The following is a 25,566-nucleotide window of genomic DNA, read 5'->3' as shown; positions in this document are numbered from 1 at the left end:
GAATGATGAAAGGAGGAAAGAGAACATGGTAGGTAGGAGAGGGTGGCGGAGGAGGTGACCGACATTTGGAGGGAATGAGAGGGCGGCAGAGGATAAGCAGTGGTGGTGAAAAGAGAGGGTCGCATGTGGGTAGTGGTGGAGAAAGAAAGGGATTTCTTATTTTCATTTTTTAATAAATTTTTATTTGTTTGTAAGGTATATTTAAAGTGTTTTTTAGGGTGTTTTTAAAGTGTGTTACTGTAAACGTATATTTGAAAAATTAAGTTTTGCCAAAGACTTGTATCCATACATACCTATATAATCATTGGATGTATGGTTTGGTCTTTATGAAATGGAGTTAATAAATTAAAGGGAGAAATGCAAGTTTGACCCTTAATATTTGGCTTGGGTACTAAATTATTCTTAATGTTTCAACTAAAATAAATATGGTCCACTAAATTTTTTATTTTAGGCATATCCAGTGCAATTGGCATAAATTCAGCAATGACTAATCGTTAATACATATCAAATTACCATTACTTAACAATTTTCACTTTCTGCTTTTATGGTCCCTAACGTTTTGTTTACTTGTCTAAATTTTAAATACTAACATTGAGGTTTTACGATGAAGTGAGATGTGAATTAGAATGAAATTGCATTCAATGACCGAAACATTAAGAAGGGTAGGGATACGCAGGCCGAACATTTTTCCCTAAATGAATGAAACCTACATTGGTAATTCCCTTCCACTACCGCTACGTCCAACAACTGTTATAGGTGCCTGGAAGTGAAAGAAGGGTAGGGACGTGAGTCTCGGCATGAGTGAACCGATTCGTCCATGTAGTGGGACCTTTTAGAGTGATCCCATGTAACAATCTCATCATACTTCTCCCCACTAGCTCATGGTTATAGGCGCTTGGTATATTCCCCTTTTCTTCTTCTAGGTGACTAGGAGGCCATGGTTCTGGCTGGTTGCTTCTGATTTTCTGTCGGCCACGTAGTTTGCATTGTGCCGCATGATCTTTCACTGGGTACATACACTGATGCATGATCGGCCTAGTCTGATTAGACTGGTGGGGGAGTTGACAGAGATGATCATAGTGGGATTATACCCGTAACGCATGCTGCCATTGTGGAAGGCAGACAGAATCAGAAGCAAATATTCCTTCCTTGCTGGGTCTGCGTCTGTCATCCAATGTTTGGATTGCTATTTTGTAGAGTTTCGTAGAAAAATGTATTGTAATAATTTGATATATATATATACGAGATAAAAAGGTAATTGAAAGATGTGTTTATGAAAAATTTTTAGTATAATTTTAGAAACCTCTCCAACATTTCTCATAATATCACTGAGTGCTCCTTAGATTTAAAAATCTCAAGTATCTTTCTTCGATTGATATCTCTTATAGTAATATTTTAGTCCCTTTAGACTTAGAGGGGAAGCGAGAAAGATAAAATCTTTGTTTCAATACTACCCTTATGTTATCCTACTTATGAAGCTTACAATAACAATAAAAAAATAAATAAGATTAAAAAAATAAAAAGATGTAAATAAGAGTGGTTATGAATACAATGACAGGTAATTTTGTAGATATACAATAACTAATACCTAATATAACACATGATTTTTAACGGAAAAAAAAGGATATTCCTAGATATATATTTGGTCATTAGATCGTTTTTTGTTATTTATAAAAAAAATTTCCATAGATAGAATTTATATTACAAACCACATGTATAAAGAGATTATTCTAATTTTCAATGCGTTAATTATTCACCAAAATCTTCATAAGTGATTGACTTTGATTAGATTTAATTTATCCACATCATTTGCTGTCCTACCACTATCTCGATATAGAGAAATACAAACCAATATTAGATAACAATTTATTTTTTTAATCTACATTTTTTGGTTTAAAAATTTTATTTGGTTTTGGCTTTTTGGTTAAATAGTTATTAAGAGTAAGGGTAATGTTGTCAAATTGTGACATTTGATAGGAATATTTAGTCTTGTCAAACTAACATGGAAAGTAAGTGAGATTTTTAAAATTTTAGGGGAGTTGAGTGATATTATGAAAAATCTCAAGGGAGATTTATGAAATTATTCCAAATTTTTTTTAGGGAAAAATTACTTTCTAAAAAATTTTCCTTTGTAGCCGCGTCACCTAACACATGTACTACCCTACACCAAAAGGGAAGGGACCTAACCGTTATATGAAGAGCCAGAGGAAAGGTCCATCTAGATAGTTTTTTCATTTTTGTAGTGGCTCACTCTTTAAATTATTGTGGGAGTGTGAGATTTGAACTTCGGACTTACATTCATTAATTTAGAGAAAGATTTAAAATACTTTCTCAGGATTAACTTATCTTTGACAAATTAATTACCTAATAATAAATCAATTCGGATAGTTTTGTATTATTCGTTGTTAATAAGAGTTTAGGATACTAGCTAGGTTACATTCACTATTTATCAGGGTGATACACTTTTATTGTGGAATATAATCGATTTATGACTCGTGAAACTTTAAAAAGAATGTTGTATATGTAAAGCTACAATCAAATCGCAATACAACTAAATGAGGAAAGTATATATTTAAAATGTAAGCAGTAAAGTAAATATGTACATGGCATGATAATTTTGATAGTACGTATAAGTTAAATGCACCAGCAAGTGTTCATCCTAAAAAAACTCGTAGCTTAATTGGTCAAATAATGCTTGTTGAAATTGCGTTTCATTTTAGAATCATGGAAAAGCTTAAAACATTCCGAATCATCTCATGGCTTATCTATCAATTTTGTCTCTCCAACGACTCAACAAGCTTGCCAACTTTCAGGTCCCAACTCATCGATAATGCAAATGTTTAATCATGATGCTCGACATTAAGCATGCAGCTCCACGCTAGTATGCTTTCCGGAAAAATAAAAATCTTTATTTTCTTCAAGGATCAAATTTCTCTGCTCTAATTCCTCATCCGCTGAATAGCTTTATCCGTTCAACTTTTTTGGTATTGTCTAATAATTCGAGGCATGGCACGATACAGATAAGAGACTTGATGAACTGACGTAAAAGACTTTGCAAAACTATTTGGTTGTTCGCAATACAAAATTGATGGAATAGAATAAAACTAAGCTATATTTCCTAATTCTTTTAGTTTCTTGCTTTGGTGTTCTATTCGTTTAATTTTCATATTAGTTTAGGAAAATTTCAAGTCTATTCCAAGTAAGTTTCGGTTTGCAATTGTGTTTGTTTAGGGAATTCTACAATCTATATATACTACTACTCTAATGCATTATTTTTTGGAGAGTTGAATTGAGTCTTGAAAAGTTAAGGGAAATGTGAGAATCCGTAAATTTTTTCCCATTTTCTAGGTTTTATTCGGATTACTGGCATGTTTTCTGCATTTTCTTTATTCAAAAAGTTTCTTGATAATTTTTATGAGTAAATATAGTTTTTAGGTGAGTTTTCTAGTATCGGGTAGGTTTTGAGAAATTAAGAGTATATATCGGACGTGGGACCCGTTAGGGCGAAAAGTTCGGAAAAATTCGGCCAACTAGGTTAAGTTTCGGATACTGGGTTTAAATTATCGGGTGCTAAGAGATAATTAGAGGTTACCCAAGTGGATTGGTGTGAGAGGAAACAAAGTGATAGAGATGCATTTAAAGAAGTGACAAGTGTCACTTGGAGATTGGGTTTACCTTTTGACTACTATTTCTTGTTTTACCATTTGACTAAATAAACCAAAAATTACCAAAAATCATCTTCATTCTTAGCTATTGTGGCCGGCTCTCTCTCTCTCTAAGCAAAAGAAAGAAAACCTCTCCAAATTCTTGATTCACTCTTGCTCAAATCCAACAACTCAACCATTTAATCTTGCTTTTGTTCCATAGAAAACCTTAAGTGAGTGATTGTGAGGTGTTTAGTGGAGTTGTTTGGAAGGCCAAGGCGATTAGTTGCTCCCTCTCTTGTGTTACTAAGGTGAGTGGTGAAGGAATCTCTCTCCTCCATCTAAGGATATTTAATTCATGGTTGGTGGTAGTTTAAGATGTAATTTTATGGATTATATCTTGATTTTGGTTGAATTGGTGAAGTTTTATAATTATTGGTGATTTTTCTGTTTTCCTATGATTATTATTATGTGGTCATGTATGATGATTGGAAATAATATTGAAGGAACCTAGAAGGTGGAAAAAGTGGTTAATTGCAAGAAATTTCTGTTTTGGAAGTGGTTTGGAAAGCTAGGGTTTCATGTTCTTACATTCTGCCCGGTACAGTACCTCATAGTTAGAGGCCGAATTGGCCTTGGGTTAAAACATGAAAGTTGTAGAGAATGATATTTTAGAAATGTCTACAAAATTTCAGGTCAATCGGAGCAACGTAACTTGAGAAAAAACTGAAATACCCCTGCTGCCCTGTTTCTACCCGAATTTGATAATTGCGTCTGTAATTGGTTATTTTGGTTGGGAATGCTTCTGATTTGGTTGTTGGTGCCTTCTGATGAATTGTATCCGTGTATCTTAGCTTTCGGATGGCTTTGGAATCACTTGATTTGGACTTAGGTAGCCTGACTTATGATGTTTGAATCAGAATGCAGTTTGTGAACCTGTTTTTGCGGTTCTGGTTTAGTATCTTGCATTTTTGACCTAGTTACACTCGAAACTGGGCAGAGTAGCCTTCTTCAACATTGTAGCCCTATCTCTTAGCTTCGAAACGGTGTATCTTGTACCTCCATCTGATAATCGTAGTGCCAATGGTACCAAAACCGCAAAATGATGTCAAAAACTATTTTTCTGGTTTAGAGCTTAACTTTCATTTCTGGACTTTTCCCTAGCTTGAATTGTACTCATACTACTTGGAGCTTACTGAACGGCTATTGAATGAACTTATTTTGTGTGTGACTTTGGGAGTGATTGATGGCTGGAAAAGTAAGAAATTTAGGGGAAGTGCTGTCCAATTTTCTAGGCCGTTTGGTTCCTTTAAGTTTGAATTGCCTTTTGGTAGAAATGAAGGGCTCTTAGGTTGTTTGAGTTAGGTCTTCATGTTACCTTTTCGTTCCCAAAAATTATGTTTTTGCACCCTTGCATTAGACTTATTTGGCGAGGCATACGACTGGTAGTCGAGCCTCACATGTGCGTTCTGTATACTTGATTTTGGAAGTGGAACCTTCAATTGTTCTCATTTGGTTCTTTTAGGGTTTCTTGGCGATTAAAGCCAGTTTGAAGTGAAAATTTTTGAAGCATCCGTACTTGAACTGGTGAGTGTACCACTCCCCTTACTTGTTGTTTAACTCGATTTCTATACATGCAATCTGTGATATGAACGACTGCATTATCTATTTATTTTGTTGGAGGCGAGGGTGTACTTTATCACACTCGTTCTCTTGTCTGTTCATATGCCAATTTTTGGTGTGAATCTGAATCTGTTATCTGTATCTGTTCTGCCGTCGTTTGGAAGATAGTATCCAACGACCTTTCTGTGACCTCTGAGCTTAACACCTGTGGCTAGTTATTCGAGTCGGGCCGGCAAGGGTCTGGTCGATTAGATAACGAACCACGGTAGTCTGTTTTGGGATCTTTGGGTATTGAGACCCTTGATTCCGATATACTGGAGTATTACCATTTCTGAACTGATTGGATTTCGGGCCCGGTGGGGGTATGTGAGGTGGAAGGAATCGAAGAAAGTGGAGTCTACGGTATTGGTTACTTCTGTAACATTGACGGAGTGTCAACTGTTATTTCGATCAAATTTCGGTGAAGCAAATGGGAATTCGGCTCCTGAGAGCCACCCGTATCCTTTCTGTCTATGGTGTTTGTTCACTTCTTTATTTGATGCACATATGTGATTAATTGAATATGAAGTTCCATGTTTCTTATTTGCTACTCCCTCCGTCCCATTAGAAGTGTCATGCTTTCCTTTTTAGTCCGTCCCAAAATTAGTGTCACTTACCAATAATGGTAATAAAAACTTTCACCGATTTCCACTGATACCCTTAAATCTTACAACAAGATTCTTATATTTTAGTGGGCCCCAAAGTTCACTTGTGAAATAGAGAATTTTCATGTGATGGTATGTGAGTGTCACGTTAGAACCAGCAGGATTCGTGCATTGCACTTTCTCCAAAAGGGCTTGAAAATATATCATATGAATGGGTCCCACAATCATATCACTACTCTATCCTACCATCAATGGAGCAACACATCAGGCTGCATAGCTAATTCAACCGGGGCATTCTTGGAACATAACCCATTACCTTTTGAAATCGGAGCACTGTTGAAAAAATGTGGGATTCCCAAAGCACGACAGATTCATTGGGACAGAGGGAGTATTATTTTGGTACCTCATTGAACGTAAACTCACCCCTTCCCGTTATCTTTGTTTTTCCTTACAGGGAACCACTTTTGGGGCTAAGATGTTTTGACGCACGAGTCGATCTAGTTTTATTATATTTTTGTAAAGCTCCTCGATAGTTGAAAACCCTAAATGTATTTTGATCTAATTATCTTCTTTTGTTCCGAAAATTACAAACGTATGTGTATAAAACTATTTACCCTGTTCATGTATCCTATTTGGATTGGAAATGTTTTTCCGAGTTATATGGTCATATCTGTATTCGTTGGGCTCCTGGCGGGGTGGTGATGTGGCAACCACTATTCATTTTTTGTGTTGATTTTCGTTTTGCCATTTGGCGACTTTGAATCGTTTGAGAGCGCTATTACCTTCCTGAACGTTTTCGATTTCTTTTAACGGCTCAACTGAGTCCTGGCGAGAGTTGGGCAGGCGGCCCGCCGAACCCTTTGGTTCGCCTTAGGGGGAGGTGGGGCTGTCACAGGAAAGCCTTTGAGTATTGTTAGTGTGAGTTGTTGTTAGCGAAAGTTTACATCTTGATATTATTATTGTTGAGTTTTGAATTAATAAAATTATTGAACATTTATTATGTGTTTATTATTTTCCTCTTTCCATATATTTTTATATGTGTAAAAAGTTGCTTTCACTGTGCATGATTTTTTTGTTGGTCAACAAGTGGTATCAAAACCCTAGGTTTTGATCTTGCAGCTTATTCATGAAATTAAAATATGGATCCATGTTATTTACAATGTTATGCTGTTTTTTTCTTCGATGGTAAAAATGAATTTGAGATTTGAAGTTGAATGATGAAAATATTTTTTCAAATTGTTTGAATTTGGGATATTGCCCAAAAGGGGTTCACAGAACCTACACAAGGCGTGGAATTATTGAGCACTGCAATTAAAGAGCGTTAGAGAGAAATAGATATTTGAATCGCAAGACATCACTATGTCAGTATAAAAGTCCAGTTATGTACAATCAAAAAATTCATATGTGCAAAAATAGCAAGGGAGGCTTGTAAAATTTTGATGATTTCTTATTGTGGTCATGGTAGAGAAGAAATTTGTGATGAAAAAAGAAAAAAAAAATTGAATGAGACAAAGAAAGAAAAAATTGTAAAAGCCCTGGGTGCACATGAAGATGAAAAATTTATGATTCAAAAAAGAAATTTCACAAGTGGTTGAGAGAAAAAAAAGAAATCATTAGTGAAATTAATGATGTGATTGAAGATTGTGATGAGATAGAAATTCTTGATTTTATAGGAGTTGATAATGTATTTGACGAAGAAAATCCAATAGTTGAAATCAATTGTGGAGTGGATAAATTATTTGAAAATTATGGTTCAACTAAAATTGATGCAATTTTTAGTGTGAAAAATTAAAGAAAAAAAAATATGGTTATGTTGAAAACTTTATTGGTGAAAATTATGATTTTGTGGTGTTGGGAGATTTTCTTGATGATGTAGGGATGAATTAAATAATGGGTCATTTAATCAGGAATAGGTGAACATGTTTGAGTTTTTTGACCGAAGTAATCAAGTCAAGAAATTATTTAAAAGTACAAATTCCATGCATTACCACACGTGAAATTGAAATTGAAAAACAATTGCAAGTTGGTGTTTCACATCGTTCATATAGTGACTGAATTATTCATGGAGACTCAAGTTCGAGATGGTATTGGAAGTGACTATAATGGAAAGTTTAATTTAGGGGAGACAATGATGGAATTAAACTAAATTATAATTTCTAATTCTGTTAGTTTTTTGTTTGTTTAATTTCCGTATTAGTTTAGGGAAATCTTAAGCCAGTTCCAAGTAAGTTTTGATTTACAATTGTGTTTGTTTTTGAAGTTCTATAATCTACAATCTAGTACATTTTGTTCCTTAGAAAGTTGAATTGAGGGAAAACCTCTAATAAGTATTGTTATTGTGAGTTGTCGTTAGTGAAAGGCCACAATTTGATATTGTTATTGTTGAGTTTTGAATTAATAAAATTACAGAGTATTTGTTGTGTGTTTACCTACCAGAGGATTTTTGTTGAGGCTGTTGGACTTCTTTCTGACTGAAAGCTTTCGTGTTCACCGCTGAGCCAGTCAACTAGCTTTTCGTCTCACTTACCTCGCATCCATAAAATATTACTACAAAATAGTTTACCCTCTCCGATAGAAGAATACTTTAACGTTGTGATACTCATTGAAGTCTGATCAGTTACATCTCTGTAAGGATTAAAAATTCAGATTATTGCCAAAAAAAAAAAAAAAAACGACAACAGTCTTCGCTCGAGTGCCAAAGACATTTGCAAAGGGTCACCATTTTTTTAATGTGTTTCCAATGAGTTTCGATTACTTGTTTTATATTTTATATAAAAGGCTTGAAGTACGTAGTATGCCACAAGAGCAGGGGAACGTTTAAAATTCATCTAAGAGTGTGTCGCACAAAGAGTCCATATTTAAATTGGAAGCACAAGGCGATCTGAGTTGAAGAAGCTCAAAATTGGAAAATCAAAAGTGAAAAGAACAAGATTTTTTGACCGGGGGGTTTTTTTTTTTTGTAATTAAGCAATTCGAGAACATTTTATTGCTTTGTATGTGGAAGTTGGAAAGTGTAAAGCTAAAAACTACCCGCCACCTTTGAAGTAGTAACATTTTATTTTTGAGGTTATTATTATTGTTAGTTTTCTGAGTAATTGTCGTCAGTTAAAAGTAAAACATCAACCAGAGGTGAAGTAGTAATTATTTGGGAATAGACCAGAGAGAGGTGTTGGATGGCATTTTATAATTTTACTTGTGGTGGGAAGGTTAAACTTATTGGTGGATGAGCATTCTTTGTAACTTGTTGGTTCTTATAATTAAGCTCAATCGGACTTGGAGCTTCCGCCGGCCGGTCTCATCATGTTTGAGAGGGTGACTTTTTAGGACGTTGAGTTTTTTGTGCATAATAATAATTATTGGGTTTCACTTTAATCTTAGAGGTTATTTTGCAAAACAATGCTGAGGCGTTTCCAAAATTCTGCTTTAAAAATAGGAATAAATTCAACCAAGGCATCAAGTCCAGAAATGGTACTGCTGCTTGGCTCACGCAAAAGACATGTATGGTTACAGACAGACTACAGAGAGGAGAGGAAAAGAATAGTAAGCACTACTTTTACCACAGAGAGGAAACTGAAACATATAAAATTGATTTTACCATGTAGATGTTATCAAGTATTGATTTCACGTTTCCATCTCTTCTTTTGCTGTCTGCATGGATAGGGGTATCAATATCATCTGATTAACCACGTACATTTGTCGTCCATCTAAATCTTCAATTAAAAGCATCAAACTAAGAGATTGGTTAATAAACAAGTCTTCCTGCTTCATCTCAAAATCCAGTGCTGTTAATTTTCAAGAAAATCATGGATCCCATTTTACAGCTTGCTGAAGAAGAGGGAGATAGTGATGGTGATGACGATCTCAGCGATAGCGGCAGCAGGAGGAGGAGGTTTGGTAAATTCACCGACGCTGACCTTGACAAGCTCTTAGTCGATCTTAATGAACTTGAGAAAGTAATGCCAGCATTCCCCGAAGGAGGAGGAGGAGGAGGAGGAGGCTCTACCAACTTTGTAGAATCCGTTTTAGCCATTAATGATCAGCTCAACCTTTACAACGCAAACATCAACGAGTCACTTCCTCCGCCTCAAACTCAGAGTTGTTTCGCCAGAACTAGCCAGGTTTTATTAGATGACTTCGATGCGTTTGAGACTACAATGCCGCCTCCAACTCCAACTTCCAGTACTACTCTTTGCACCCAACACGGGGTTACTGCAGCTAACCACTCCAATACTTCAACAGCAACTACCGCAACTAAGTATGAGCAACAGGCTTTGGCCAGAGAAATTGAAGAGTCTCTAGTGATGATAGAGGAAATGGCTGATCATGAACTTCATCATCAAGGAAGCGGTGCCAAATCTTTTGCCCTGGGAAATTGCAATGATCCCTCTGAAAACGTGCACAGTGTTGCTGGAGGAGGTGGGAATGGGATAGGACCTTTTTCTGAACAAGCATACAATTATGGTAATGGAATCTGCGACGGCAATGGCCTTGGCCTAAAAGGGAATTATATCCCTGGTGTCCCAAGCATCACATTCTTTGGGGGTCCTTCACCTTCAGTAAGATACTTCATTTGTTCCCAAAGCAGCGACGGGGGTGGAACTGAAAAGGTCAAGGGTCGTCGGAAGAAGAGGAGATACAAAGGTGTAATCGAGACGCAGGAAGAGACTGCACGCAGGGCAGAGCGTACAAAGATCAAAAATAGAGAGGCAGCGGCAAAAGCACACGAAAAGAAACAGGTCATTTTTATCTCCCCGTCTCGCTCATGATTTTCCTCTTTCTTTAATGTTGCCAAATTCCTGATTTCCTCACATTTTGAGGCGATACCAACTGAAACAATTCATGCAGCATATTTCGGTTTAAGCACCTTTGTTGCCGAAGCTAAATAAATTGCAGGAACACTTCTTTCAGGATCAAGCAACAAAACCAGTCTTAACTGCGTTTTTCATATTAATCTGGAAATTTGTTTGACAGGTTTATGAAGCAAACTTGCAGAATCAGATTCTCAAGCTTCGCAAGAAAAATAAATTTTTGAAAAACATGACCATGGTAATATACAATCTACAGTTCTATTCCTTCCATGCTTCCATAGAAACTAAATAAACAAATCGATTCCTCTCCTTTTCGTCCAAACTGCGTTCTCCTTTTATAAGCACGTGAATTAATGCTGCTTTTCCATCCTCCCCAACCCGCCTCCTGCTTACAGTTTCTCCAAGGGCAAAAGAGGGTAGATGCAGATCCCCAGCTACTCAGGAGAACCATTTCAGGACCCGTATAAGTCCCCTACCCCCTTATCACTTGCCAGTGTACAGAGGGCAGAAGGAATTTAGAACCCACACTGCATACAGGCACGAGACTTCTAGCAGACACTACTTGCATGCTTCCATGTCAGCCGAAGAACCGCTACAACTAGGAAGAACAAGACTTTGGCAGACAAAAACATTCCCAGAATGAACACTTAATAGTTCGTCTGATTGAGTCCTTAGAACAGCTACATGCAATTTGATCAAGTAGGGTGAAGAAACTTTCAGATGAAAGAATTTAAATCCTCGCAGTCCAGAAAGAAACTACAGCATGCATTCATGGGCCACTAGTAAAACGCAGCACCCAAATGCTACGAAGGAACAATTACCCTAGCAACAATTAGGCAGAAACCGCGAGTACCAGGGCAATCAGTAGATCGCTAGCAGTAGAAAAACATTTATCTCAACTATGGGTTCAAAGGCTCTAATTAACTAAAAGCTTTAACAATTGATCAGTACAATTCCTTCAAATCATAAAGGTTCAAGTTAGAGGGAGAGATCAAAAATTTCAAGAAGTGCAATTTGGAAGCTCGGATGAGGATGCAAAACAAAGGATATTTAACAGCGAAGTACAACAAAAATGTCCCTTTACAGAAGGAAAAAAACCTCCTCATCAGCTAAAAAATTAAAAAACTTAGCCAAAAAGCTAGCCAAATAAATCATCATCAACCTCATTGTCAACCGCACTTAAGCTACTATCGAGCTCTCCACCAGAGGCAGCATCAGCTGTCCCTTCAATCTCACTGGCTGGAGATGCTTGCGTCTCACCAGATATAGCGGAGGAAAATGCCCAAGACGAACCAACTTTACCGGAAAAGGATTCTCCAAAGAGATCATCATAAATCCCACTCCTTACAGGAGTTTTTACCTTGTCTAGAACTTGCTTAAGTTTTTCAGTTACGCCCGCTTGGGAAACACCGACTTCTTTCGAGGAGGACTGTTCCTTGCCTTTGGGTATCACCGTAATTTGTACAAGGGATTCATATTTCCCAACAAGACTTCCTTCTTTAACACCCAGTGGACCAGGCTCCGTATCGACGTCAATTCCATCCGATACTCCAACTACTTCAACCAAATCTCCCCCTACTTGATCTCTAAAAGCCACTCTTGTTCTCCTAATCCTTTTAGCTGCCCTCTCATCTTTCCCCTGTAAGGAGCTATCAAAATCAGAAGATTTAGACTCATCTGGCTTGCCCAGCCCATACCGATTTAGAAATGTATTGTAAGCCACAACAGCTTCTTCATCTGAAGGATCAGGGGGTGGGGGTATATTAATATCTGAAGGATGTACTGGTGGCGGAAAAAGAGCTGCATTGTTCTTTCTCAATATATAAGTTCTCGTAGATGCTGCAAACCGTAAAGACTGCCCAACTTCAAGCTCAACAGGGGAATCTTTGGTTAACCGCTCATTTGCAACAAATGTGCCATGTGCAGATCCTAAATCAATCACGTATATGCTGCACAAAAAAATAACAATTGAGGGAAATACTCCAAAAGTTCACCTAGATGTCAGGTCAGCAATTGATGAAACTAACAGCATCCTAAATGACTTAAGATATCCAAGAAAGTAGCAGTCACATATTTGGAGGACAGTATAGAGCAAGTATATTGGCACACAACCCAAATGAGATTGAAATTTTTAAGTATAACACATAAATATCATGCTCTTGAACAATCTCCAGAGGGAACCCAGCCCCCCATGTTCATACATGATAGATACTAGCTTCATACACATCATACTTTGTTAGATTTGAGTTCAAACTATCCGGTGTCCAAGTGACACAGATACTAGGAAAACCATGGCCATAAGATATAAAATGAAAAGGAAGTAAAGCAAACCCTCCAACTATTAGCCATGCCTTTTAAATCTTGATTACCAGGAAGCAAAAACTAATAGAAGGCAGAGCAAGCAACAAACTGTGCTTGAGAGAGAGAATGAGAGATTTGCCGCTTTTGACACTTCAGAAGCTCCTAAAACGAGTTATAAAGGTGGAAGAGAGCCTTTAGCCCCTCTGACTGCAGAATCGAAGCATGCAGCCAACCACTGAAAGTGTGAAAGATGCAATCTTTGGCACCTCTCTTCTCAAAGATGTCAAATATGAATTTATGAGGACTCATCATTCTGCTAAATTGATACTAGCCTAGCCTAGAAGTTTCATGCTTTTCTGCTCAGACATTCAACTGTTTATATACTCTCTCCCAAGATGGGTTAAACTAGTCAAAATTTTGCACTTGACTTGTTCGTCTACATCAATGCCGCTGCTCCATAAATATTTGTCGGGTATGTCACATTTATAGTATCCTCCTTGAGTTGCATAATGACTACAAAAACCATTTCTGCTTTCTTTCGGAATTGCACTGATCATTCTATTCAGCATTTCAGTTCCACAATTACATTAGAAAAGCAGTAGATTTTGGAAACTCATATGCTTTCCACATATGCAGAATCCTCAGAAGTTACTCCTTATCATTGTAGGGTAGGTCCTTTAATTCTTAAAAAGTCAAGTGAGAATATAGTGCAAGTGGAGCCCTTCAAGGTTTTGTGGCAATAGTGCCAGCTGTGGACAGAAAATTATTGTTGAACTAAGGGAAGCTTTTATTTTACCCTATCCTCTCCTTGCCCAATAGGGCTTCTCTTCAAATGGTTGATTCAGGTTAGCAAAAACAAAATAACTAGCCTCACATTGGCCATCTTTAATGGACAGAAAACAGGCACGCACATTGAAACAGTTCAACCATCATCTCATTGTGAGGATCCACAGAAAGTAAGGACACTGTGCTCCTCACTTTCTTTGGTTTAAGATATATTAAAACATTATATTTTCATCTAATTCATGATAAAACCATGAAATTGAATCAAATTCAAATGATCCATAACAATGTGAAGGTGGTTGGTTATGTACCTTGCATTCTTGTGAGGAATGACAGCAGCATGCTGCCGTGAGACAGACTGGTGGTCAAGCACAAAGTCACAAGTTTGAAATTGCCGTCCAAATATGTGCCTCCGCTTATCCAAATGGATGTTATCAAGAACCTCACCATCCTTGATGACTTCAAGATAATAAAAACCAGGACAAGGTTCAATTGCCCAATCAGGGGGCTGCCAAGTTGATTGGCCCCCTCCAACCTGAGTCACTGGCTGAGTTGGGGGAACAGGGGGTACAGGTTGTGCAACATCCGGCAGTAGAGGCTTCTGGGAGCCAGGGTTTTGGTTATGGAACTGGCTTAGGTGGTGCTGAGAGTTGGAAGCAGAAGGGCTGGCAAGTGGTTTATTGGAAGGCTGTGTGGGTGATTTAGCATTGGCAGAAGAATTACTCACACTGACAGAAAATGGTTCCGAAGTTTGAGCCTTCTTGAAGCGATCAAGACCAGCTCTCCCATACATTTTCTTGAAGAATTGTAATCGTTGTTCGTTCTTGCACAGAGTTTCTTAAGAAATAGTACACTTCAATCAGATATTAGGTAAATGGTAGCGCTCCAGCATCCTCAACTAACACACACACACACACACACACAGAACTTCAAACAGATGTTGAAGTCTACAGGCGCTTCACTTGACTCGGATAAAGCTTCCAGACAAAACCTACTAGTTCAGAAAAACCATATTAAGACTGTAAATCTACAGAAAGAATCTCGATAGTGCTAAGGTAGTCGGCAATGAACAAATTACAGATGAGATTTACGCCCGGCCCCCCACCCCCACCCCAACCACCAAAACTTCCATGGACTGAAAGCGGAAAACAGACGCAAAGACTGAGGGCATACACTAGCAGAGAGTAAGCAACAAAATCAAGACCTATGGAGCAAATCGATCGCCTGCACAAACTGCAGGTTGCTAGCAGCAAACAAACAGAAGAAACAAATGCCACCTGGAAAAGCTTTGAAATCTTTACCGCCTAATACCACCTGCACTAACAGCAAAAATACCAAAAACAGCGATAAGGTTAAAACTTTGATATTAGGGGTGCTCGATTTCTTTCTTTTTTTTTGGCATTTATTCTTTCTGGTAGCATATGGGAATCAGAAAGCCACCCCACCACACCCCCCCCCCCCTTTTCAACCCAAAAAACAAAAAAACCAAAAATTACGTATAAGTTAATCCCAAAAATTAAGCATAAAGCTTTATATGTGTATTTAAGATGATGATCTTAAATACACATATAAAAAAAAAAGGATGATGATCTTCAAACTGAATACCGGAAATCATGAAGCAACTAAGTAAGACCATGTAAAGATGCCCTCTTTCCCCCAGCCCCCGGGAAAAGTGAGTAGATTGAAAGATTTACCTTACTGCCTCTCTTTCAACATGAAGATGAAGAAGCAGAAGCAAGAGGCAAGCAGCCAGACGGACCCAACAAGATACCACCCAAAAAAAAAAAAAACTTGTAACAAAGCGCAGGAAGATTTTTGTTTAAAATTCTTTCTTCTTTTTTTTTTTGGTTAATTTAATATATTAATCGCATTGACAGACAGGGGGTGTGGTGGTGGGTTTATCACTTAGATTTGAGACATGAATGAAGGGAAGCGTGGGTGGACGACGACAACAGCAGACGTAGGCCGAGTCCGATGCGGATTGAAGATATAAAAGGAAGAGGATGACGGGGCTCGGCTTGCGTTTTGTTTGGGCCTCTAACTTAATGGGGAATGTATCTCTGTCTAGTCTTTTATGCCTTTTCGTTGTAAATATCATATACTGCATACTCATAGAGAGAGTGCTATTTTTCACAGACTTCACCTGAGATTTTGTCTTCATAACATTCACCTTCTCCCAATGTTTATACAAATTATAGTGAACAATAATTACCCCACCAGCTATCTCTCATCACCATCTTTTGGACGGCAGCATATACTGGTATAGTAGCTATTGTGTGCATCATAATGATGTTTGTGTTATTTTCATATTCACTCTCTCTCTCTCTCTCTCTTTAATACTAGCATTCGTAAACTTCATCTTAATTATTTACATTACGCACCGTGGTAATCAAACCTGTATAGATGGGAGAGAGGCCAGTGCAGTTACAGTCAAATGTGATTCGATTCGGTTGTCATACTTTTTACATTATTTGATGTACAATTATATACATTATGCATCGTAGTAATCAAACTTGTATGGATGGGAGAGGGGCCAGTGCAGTTATGGTCAAATGTGATTCGATTCGGTTGTCATACTTCTTACATTATTTGGTGTACAATTATATTATATTATCGTATTCAAAATAAAAGTGATGTATTTATACGCCTCAAATTTAAATGTGTATAATGATCGAATGAAACTGTACAAAACACAATTATACTGAATCCTTATCCTGCATGGGCTATGGAGAAGGAGAGAGCCATAAATAAGGAAAGGACTCAGAACCCAACGAGCCTTTGTATGAAACTCCATAACAACTACCCTCTATCAACTCGTAGTAGTAGTTGCAGTGGGAGCTAGCAATGGCAGTCGATGCAGTTTTATAAACTACATGAAGGAAGCCTTTCTAAATTATGCTTAAACTTTAGATGTCTATAACCATCGCTTGTACAGACAATGGGGCATTTAGTGTCATTAACAAAATGAAATGAACATTCGTACCTTAAATGGTCCACATCTACAATGAAAAATCAGACACTGATCAGAGGTGTCACACTCTGACTAAACCAAAGAATGGATATTTTGATACAATCACACTTGCATTATGTTACAATTCATACTCAGTGGTAACTGCTTGTTGTAAATCAGATCTCCCAACTCATATTTAAACAAATAATAATAATAAAGGTCGAGGATCTGCTTGAACTAAAAAATTTCCACCATGTCCAGAACCAACTAATACCTGGGTTCCAGCCCCCAGGGCCATTCCTTGAGTCAGTCCTCTCTTGAGAGTTGAGTCTATTTCACACTAAAAATATTTTCACCCAGAAACTAAATACCAACCGCAAGTCCTCCTTTTGAGTATGCTCTCCTATAGCTATACCCTGCCCATGAAGCAAGGGCTCTCCGGGAGCAAACATCTCCACGATGACCACCCGAGATATCAACTTAGCTCGGGTCTGATACGATTAGCAGCAAGTTTAAGCATACTGCGCTGAGAGAACTCAGTGGAAGGGAAGGCCTTCAGAAATATTTACTCCCCCTGGAAATAACACAAAATTGTTGCCGACAGGTTTCATACAAACATCCATCTATCTCCCTGTAACAAATTCCTTTTCAAGTACGCTGAACATCACCAGTAGCCGCTCCTGCAGATTCACAAGAATGTTCTTGGTGATCCTTTTCTGATGTCTTGTATACTTCAACCATGCTAATCCAAAATAAACTTGGACACTGCATCCCATGGATCTTGATGGTGCATCCTCAACCTGGTATCTCATGTGAAGCTGCAACATTACATTAACAGAGAGCTTTTTGAGCAATGAAGATAAAGAAACCCAAAGAAAGGTCACAACAGAACAAGCAGGCATCTTGGAGGTGCAGTGTTCTTACGTTGAAATAGTCACCAAGTGGAACTCCATGGAGGGTCATAACCTCTTCTATGACCCAACCATTTCTTTCCGAAAGACGAGATTTCTGCTGAGTGCTTGTCACTTCTCCTCTATAACGAGAAATGCGTTTATCAAACTTGTAGTAAAGTTGTCTTTGGTAGACATCAGGCTTTTCAGACTCCCAAGGGCTGTAAGAATAATTAAGACAACCAACCCTTTCCATGACTTTACGATCAAGATCATTACCACCAAATAGCTCCATGAAGAAACTCATCTGAAAATGACCAACACATGAATTTTTGTGATCCAGATGAGTGCATAATGTTTGAGAATTTAGAAGCGTCTTAAGCTAAAGGTGGAGATGTACTTACAGGAATAGAAAGAACAGAAGAATAAAGCAGAGACATGCTGACATCCTCAACACCCAAGAATGACCCACTCTCTTCAGCATGGAGGCTTTTGGATTCAGAATCTTCATCTGTTTCTTGAGACACTTGGAGATTTTTAGTCTCAGATTCTTCTTCAACAATTTGGACCTTCTGCTCAGGGCTCAGGGCTCTCGCCTTCCACAGAGCCATGATTGTCCTATTCGGCAGAAAATGCATAACTAGTTAAGCACATGTTTAATGTCAAAATCCATTTTCATCTCCCAACTAGGAAGTCAGACACCCAACGAACTGGATTCCAGGTTCTTACATTGAATGAGTAAAAAGTCAATCCACAATTAAATTTCCTTTTTGGAAAAAATGAAGCACATTTTTCCAGTCTGTCAAATCACCAAAGTCAATAATTTGTGCAAGCATACGAGAGGTGGCTTCTTATTGAAATAATGAAGCATCGCGAATAAATGCATTTTTTTCAAACATAATAGTTTGAAATATTAGACATCCAAAGATCAAACCCGTCAAAAGTCGTATATTTACATATGGACCAGCAAGGTATGAGCCAAATGAAACCAGAAAAAACAAACATTAGATGGGGATGGGGGGAGCAAAGATTCACATTACTTCAAGAACAGGTCAAGTGAAGATCAAGATGAGGGCATTTTCCGTAAAATCCAAAAACCATGGCAGCAAGGATTTGCGGTTTAAATTCTAAAAGATCCATGTGAGCTGAGAACATGATAAAGTTTCATGCTTTAAGAGGAGCTACAAGCAGACACATCCAAAAAACAAGATCAACAAGTGTCAGTTCAAATATCAGTCAGGACACCACAACTCGTACACACTCTTGGATACTAAATAATTAACACTGATAGTTTAGGATTCCATATGTATGGTGGACGCTCATTCTGTTGTAGTCCAATATTTGCTTGGCGCAACAATCAATAAGTAGATGAATGATAATTGCACATGTAAAAGATATAAGTATTCAACCAACAACCATCATGTATTACAGGGGGAACATAAAATTGCTTGGTGCACACGTGATTTCTTGGGATAAAATAAGGATGATCCCTTGACATTATATGGGGAACATAAAATTGCAATAAAACTCTGTATTATACAAAACAGTGCATTCACACTACAGAGCCAAATACCACATACAAGGACACATAAATTTATTACCAAATGCACCCATAGGTAAAAACAGTGAGCTCCTTGCTTTTAAATGCATGTTATTTAAAAACTTAATGCATTCTACTTTATCCAAGAAAACCAAGTCCACCAAGTTGACGAGTGTCCCATGATCATGTTCATGGATCTTGGTTAGCAGTTCATTCTCCAATACTTTGAGAATTAAGTCATCATATTAAAGATTGAGGCTGATATCTAGATGTAGCTGCTTTGAAAATAAGTCTCATTTTCAAAGAGAAAACTAAAATCAGCTACAAAAATCTCCCAAGTTTTGTACTATAGAAATTTTTAGAGAGAGATCCAAAATAATCTCGTAGTTGCTCAGAGGGTAGTCAACCAAATTGCAGGCAACATAATAACCTCACTAGAAATGGTCGGATCTATTTGGGAAGGTGATAAAATAAGTTATTCAGTTGGCCACTTAAAACTCTTTATCTTTGACACCCAAATAAACAGAATTGGAAATATATGGAAATCTTTGAATTGGACTGATACACCCATAAGTATGAGTGAAGGTCCTTTGGACGAAAATAGGAAGTTCCAAGGTATCTTAATGTCCATCAGGCCCAATATGAATGATTGCCTAAATATTGTAACAGAAATGCCTATCTCTCCCCGCACATGCCAGAAATGACATGATTCCGAAAGGAAGCATATAGAAATCAGAGAGTAAATTTGATAATGTGCTCAAAGGCATTGAGAAATCAATCAAAAAAATTTTAAAATGAATAAGCAAGAAAACAACACAACTAATATTCACCGTCATTTCTTACTATATCTACTACTTGAAATTACCTGTTTGCAATATTGAATGACACGAATGAGTGAAAATGAAACTTCAGTCTCCCCGCCTCATCTTGTGTCTTTGCACCATGCCTTGCATCAAAGCCTCTGCCTGGCTTCAGCGTCATGATAACAATAGGACTACCCATTGAAGACAAAGTAGGAGCAACAACTTGAATGTCCTCTATGTCTTCCCAAAGGAAGAAAAACTTTGTCTTGTGTCCAAATAGGTCTGCATGGAACCCAATTATTCTAGCAGACAAAAATAGACGGCCCTACATTTGAACAATAAGATTGCAAGACATAAGATAATATCCAAAAAAAGTAATGAACATCAAAAGCATCATTTTTATGCCTGAACACCATGAAGGTGCTGATAAATAAAGTATGCATACCCTTAACGATCTTAAAAATGTGATATCACATTAACTATGAAAACTACACCAAATCATATATTTCCATTGCACAATAAAACCGGAAAGAGAAAGAAAGAAGAAAGAGACTGAAGAACTACCTGGAGGGGCATCTTGCGTTTCAAATGACAAGTGAAGTCATTGATGAGGAATTCTTCCGGTGGGAGGCCAAAAAGCTTTTGGAATGCTGAATTTGTTTGAGGTGACCGCAATCTTATCTAGAGAAGATTTGGTTTACAGCATCAGAATGGAATCAAAAAGACCATAAAATCTGATCCATTAAGTAAATTAATATTAAATAATGGAAGACCAAACAAAAAGTTACCTTCTTTCCCACTTCCTTTTCCATCTTAGATAAATAATCTTTGACAACATTGGTACCTCTTGTATTGTTCAAGAAAATTCTTAAATGCAACTTAGACTGGCATGCCTGAGCCAACTTCCCTTGGAGAGGAACCCAAACGTCAGACAAATCTGATATATTAGATTTCAGAAAATTGATTTCTGCGTGCCCAAGAGAGGTTGCTTCATCAAAAGGTCCATCAAAATCAAAAATTTCCACTTCCAGCACTGATGGAGGTTCATCCATGGCATCAAATTCAAATATTTCTGCAAGCAACCAGAGGTGCAACAACCAAGTTTAATCGAGTGAATATACAGCCATCAACATACCTACTGCTGATATGATGATTTAGACAGACATAAAAGCTACAGAGAAACAAACAACTATACCATTCCACAGAGGATCAGACTTCTGGAATTTGATTGAGCTCGTTCTCGTTTTCCCATTGCATGTAAAGACCACATATGGATCTGAATAACCACTTGAATCAACAGCTGCTAAATTGTTTCCCTCAATCAAGGCAACAGTTAATAACCAACCATCTCCTTGTGCTTTAATTCCATGATCACTGCCTGCAGTTAAAATTTGAGAAAGAAAATCTTGGCTTTAAAGAACATTAATGCAAAAATAATAATATGACCAGGACGTTGCAATGCAGCAGAAAAAGCTACAAGAGGTAGTACTCAACTGAGGAATTCCAGCAAGACAAAAGAAACAATGGAACATATAAAGAAGCTATAAAGCCAATAATTCTTCAGTACGTGCAAAGCCATTTGATGCTAAAGGCAAACCAGCTGCCAACTAGAAGTTGACAGATGGAGACCTCAAAAATTCCTTTACCAAATACTGCATACTTGTTGAATTTAATAGCAATTCTGGCGCACTGAATTACCTTTTCGCACCCTGGCCTGCATGAAGCGCGACATTAATTCCAGCACCCGTTTTCCTTGAAGAACTAATATTCCACAGACAACCAATTCACCAATAGAATCTGGTAAGTCTAATCCAACAAACTCAAGCCCCTGAATTGTTCCTGGCATGGCCAGAGAAATGTGCACAAAGACATATAACCCTACAAAAATAGTAGATATTACTGTGAAATTGGCAAAATACTCGACTGCCAGTTTCCAATCTGACTGTTGCTCCACCTTTAGAGATGCCAAAACCTGTTCCTTCTCAGTACTGACGTCTTTCATATCAACCGGCTTCACAGTTTGAGATAACAAATTCCCATATACCACAAAGCTATCTTTTATACCTTGTCTTGCCCCACTTTCAATCATACCTTTCATCATAGTGCTCTGCAAGAAATTCATTCGCCATGACACAACTAACCGAGAAGATTGTTCCCCTGATGGGAGCTCAGGCCCTGAAGTGATGCAATAAAGCACTTCTGCCCTAAAACAACTACCATATGGAGCATCTGGAGTGCTCACACTCGAGAAAACTGCAAAAGTATTGCCATCAGCTTTCAGATAAGTTTGATCTTCAGTGGCTCTCAAAGCCTTAATTAACTTAGTTGCAGCTTTAATATAGGAAACCGTCCTTGTAAGGTTTTCACCACCATTTTCAAACTTCCAAGGCCCTACCTGCAACTCTGTGGATCCCTGCATATCCGTCGCAGATTTGAAAAAGTTTGAATCTTGTGAAAAGAGTAAAGAGTTCAGCTCATGAGGTGCAATTGCATACATTTGGTCTAGAACTACTCCCCCAGGTAGGTTGCTTGGAATGTCGCCCCCTTGCTCTTTCACCTCCAAGCTTCTCATAAGTTCTTCAAAGCTGCTTGAGGAGGGCTGGTCATCAGACTTGTCTTCATCATCCGCCGAATTTGCACTTTCAAATGGCTCCAAGACGTCAGGAACTTTATTGGTGGCGGCAGATGCTGTATCCCCATTTTTGTTAAACATTTGAGCAATTCGACCAGCAAAAGTTTGGGCATGTGACCTTTCTTCCTTAGAAGGGGCAGGGGCAGCTTCTTCTAATCTCACTGGCGAAGGTGATCTCGGGGGACCATTAGCAGGCCTTGAGGGAGAACCCATTGTCATGTCAGCGTACTTCCTTGACAATGGGCCATTATCACCACCAGATTGCAAATCCACAAACGAATTGCTTTGCGATAAACATATTGTCAAAAGAATTTCACCTAGTCGAACACAACAACAGTGTCAGTACTATTGAAGTCCCGGTTGCAATTGGCAATGACACCAAACTTGCCAAAATGGAAACTTTTTAGCTTTTAACATTTGACAACTACCTCATCTTTGCAACGACAACAACAGCTATTGAAGACCAAAAATGCCAAATTGAGCACTAAAGCAAAACATAGGATCATAAGAAAGTCAGAAATAGTAGAAGCCCAGAAAGAAAAAGAGATTAGTTACCGCAGTCCTTGTTCTTGGCTTTCTTGTTCTTGGGCTGCAAGGTGTACCAAGCGGTGCCAAGGGAATTGTCTGGAGCATCGAAAACTCGAGAAATAGGGACTTTGATCTGCCCAACAAAGTCATCGTTGAAGTACTTATCTTCGTCCAACACAGATATGAGAAGTTCTTCCTTCAAGTCATCGACCCGGAAAGCAAATTCCTCACACCAGGATGGATTTAAACACTTCTTAACCACCTTGGTCTTGAACCTCTGCTTTCCCAACTGCAATTTCACGTACGGATCACTGAACCCATTTGGGTCCATTGGTGGTATATCCCTGGCTTCGATTACGCGCACCAAGAGCTTCATACTTGCCGACGAGAATCGAAATTCTCAATGCCGCCAATCCTTGTAGCTGAGTTCAACCAATACTAACTCAACCGACCAATTCTAATTGTATTCGCCGTTGAGCAAATTCTTACAATATCAAAAGATCAGAACTGTTTTTTTTTCCTTCTTCTTCTTATGTAGTATTATGTAGTAGCATACGTGAGATAGAGAGGTACAGCCAGCAGAAATGGGCTCTGATCAACAACCAAAAGTGGAGTCTCACATATTTGACATGGAAAAAGAAAGAAATTTTCGATAGTAGCAACTGACATATACTAGTAGCATATGCTTACTTATTTCGGAAAAAACCAAGAAACAGGGCTGGCAAAAGGAGAGGAAGCTGACATATTTTCATTTGCTGGAGTGAAGAAAAATTACATAACACATATGAATGCTGTTCAACTGAATGTGAATGTGAATGAGAATGAAGGAGGACAGGAAAGTGGAGGGACTAGTATACCTCAGGAAACCAAAAAAGGAAAAAAAAAAAAAAAAGAACAAATAAACGGAACGCCGGAAGATGGGTAACCAAAAAGGGAATCAAAAATTTGGGATGTCAGAAAACAAGAAAAGGTTCCAGAAAAAGGGATTTACGTATGTATTGTTTGAACTTTGAATCAAATTCTTTATTTCCTCAAGAGGGGAAAAAAATGAAATTCTTTATTGGGTAAGGTTTGAAGAATGAATATAATGGGTAATTTTTCAGGAGAAAGCGGGAGGCCGGGCGAGAAGAAGAATGTGTAGAGTAACGAGATGAAAATGCTAGTGATGAATGAATGAATGATTATTGACCATGTAAAAATTTGCAGAGGAGTAGTACTTGTTGTTGAAATGTTGTTGTTACTCCTAATCCTAATTCACAAGAAGAAGAAGAAGAAGAAGAAGAAGTCATATGGACTTTTCTAATTGTGGCCTTTTCTTTGTTGTTGGGACTGCGAATTTGGAATTTACCAAATTAATTAACAACAACGCGCCCTCCCTCTGAACCTTACGTACGGACATCTTCGGACTTTCTGCAATTAATTAATAAACTACTACAGTTGCACATACCATCCATGATCCATACACAAATCTTATCATCCATGGCCCACTTAAAACGAAACCATTCTTGAATTATATATGTTGTCTTCAGTTTAAACAACATGAAAAATTCCCAATTCTTGTCTCAAGAAAAATTCCCTTTTGGGTATGTTTTGCCCAAAGGAAAAAAATTAAATTTCCGTTTCAGTGAGTGAGTAATGCAGTTATACGGTCTTATCTAGTAGTACAATATAATAATAATGTTAAGGTCTAACTTAATATCATCATCACAAACTGCTTAAATTAAATCAGTAGTATTAACTTAAGTAGGGATGGATTTGTGTGTTTTGACCAAAAAGGCTTGTTCTAGACGATACGTTTAATGCGGGTGTGTGTGCTTGTTTTGACGCGTTCAATAGAGGACTTTTTTCTTTTGTGTGTGTGGGGGGGGGGGGGGGGGGGTGTAGATGTTGAACAGTCCTTTCTTCATCATGTGTTGTGGACTACTTGTGGGTGGTCGATCAATCAAAAAGATGGCTTTAGAATATTACTCCCAAATCAATGGTTAGAAATTGGAATGTTACTTATTTATGTATGCAATTTTTTGAGAGAGGCAGAGGGTGTCCATTTGACTTGACTAGATAACATAATTTTTTTGTTTAAAAAAAAAAAAAGGAAAGGAGAATATCACCATCACATAATTAACAATAATATTATTCACTAGGATTAGGAGATAACTTGAAAAGTACTAGTACTAAAAGCCGCCGGTGACGAAGAAATACTCTCACATTTGCTGCATATAGGCCTGTCAAACTCAGCTCATTTAATTTGAATCATTTTCGGGTTTCGGGCTATGAGTTTCGGGTTCGTAAATGTGAAGCTCATACTCATCTCACATAATATTCGGACTGTGAGCCTTAATCGGGTTTAGCCCAAACTCACTTATTACTCCTTCATTTTCTTAATATAATTACTACAACTATTAAGTTGTAAAACTAATTTA

The 25,566-nt window shown here is 37.8% G+C and overlaps 2 protein-coding genes across 3 annotated transcripts; both read right to left on the bottom strand.

The window, feature by feature from the left end:
• Positions 1-11,746: 11,746 nt before the first annotated feature.
• Positions 11,747-15,865, bottom strand: LOC113708867 (protein phosphatase 1 regulatory inhibitor subunit PPP1R8 homolog). 2 transcript variants are annotated; one of them, XM_027231534.2, is made up of 3 exons: positions 15,498-15,865; positions 14,115-15,117; positions 11,747-12,668 (listed from the first exon to the last, which is right to left on the bottom strand). In XM_027231534.2, exons 2-3 carry the CDS (start codon positions 14,594-14,596, stop codon positions 11,858-11,860), a joined length of 1,293 nt encoding a protein of 430 aa, XP_027087335.1. In that variant the 5' UTR covers positions 14,597-15,117; positions 15,498-15,865; the 3' UTR covers positions 11,747-11,857. The 2 variants fall into 2 exon arrangements, with proteins under 2 accessions (XP_027087335.1, XP_027087336.1); XM_027231535.2 differs by having other exon boundaries at positions 14,115-14,794.
• Positions 15,866-16,730: 865 nt separating this feature from the next.
• Positions 16,731-24,471, bottom strand: LOC140014762 (C2 and GRAM domain-containing protein At1g03370-like). Its single transcript, XM_072066075.1, has 9 exons — positions 23,174-24,471; positions 21,685-22,935; positions 21,182-21,364; positions 20,775-21,058; positions 20,551-20,667; positions 20,049-20,311; positions 18,048-18,261; positions 17,678-17,950; positions 16,731-17,571 (listed from the first exon to the last, which is right to left on the bottom strand). The coding sequence occupies exons 1-9, from the start codon at positions 23,520-23,522 to the stop codon at positions 17,377-17,379; spliced, it is 3,129 nt and encodes a 1,042-aa protein (XP_071922176.1). The 5' UTR covers positions 23,523-24,471; the 3' UTR covers positions 16,731-17,376.
• Positions 24,472-25,566: the final 1,095 nt, after the last annotated feature.

This window comes from Coffea arabica, chromosome 9e (assembly GCF_036785885.1).
Source record: "Coffea arabica cultivar ET-39 chromosome 9e, Coffea Arabica ET-39 HiFi, whole genome shotgun sequence".
Taxonomy (NCBI): domain Eukaryota; kingdom Viridiplantae; phylum Streptophyta; class Magnoliopsida; order Gentianales; family Rubiaceae; genus Coffea; species Coffea arabica.
This window is presented reverse-complemented; position numbering and strand designations above follow the sequence as displayed.

Excerpts from the sequence above, each read along its gene's own strand:
- LOC113708867 (XM_027231534.2), bottom strand. The coding sequence starts at position 14,596 with ATGTATGGGAGAGCTGGTCTTGATCGCTTCAAGAAGGCTCAAACTTCG. Across the intron at positions 12,669-14,114 it reads ATTCCTCACAAGAATGCAAG|CATATACGTGATTGATTTAG; the intron begins GTACATAACCAA and ends TTTTTTGTGCAG.
- LOC140014762 (XM_072066075.1), bottom strand. The coding sequence starts at position 23,522 with ATGAAGCTCTTGGTGCGCGTAATCGAAGCCAGGGATATACCACCAATG. Across the intron at positions 22,936-23,173 it reads AGCCAAGAACAAGGACTGCG|GTGAAATTCTTTTGACAATA; the intron begins GTAACTAATCTC and ends GTGTTCGACTAG. Across the intron at positions 21,059-21,181 it reads GTCTGATCCTCTGTGGAATG|AAATATTTGAATTTGATGCC; the intron begins GTATAGTTGTTT and ends GGTTGCTTGCAG.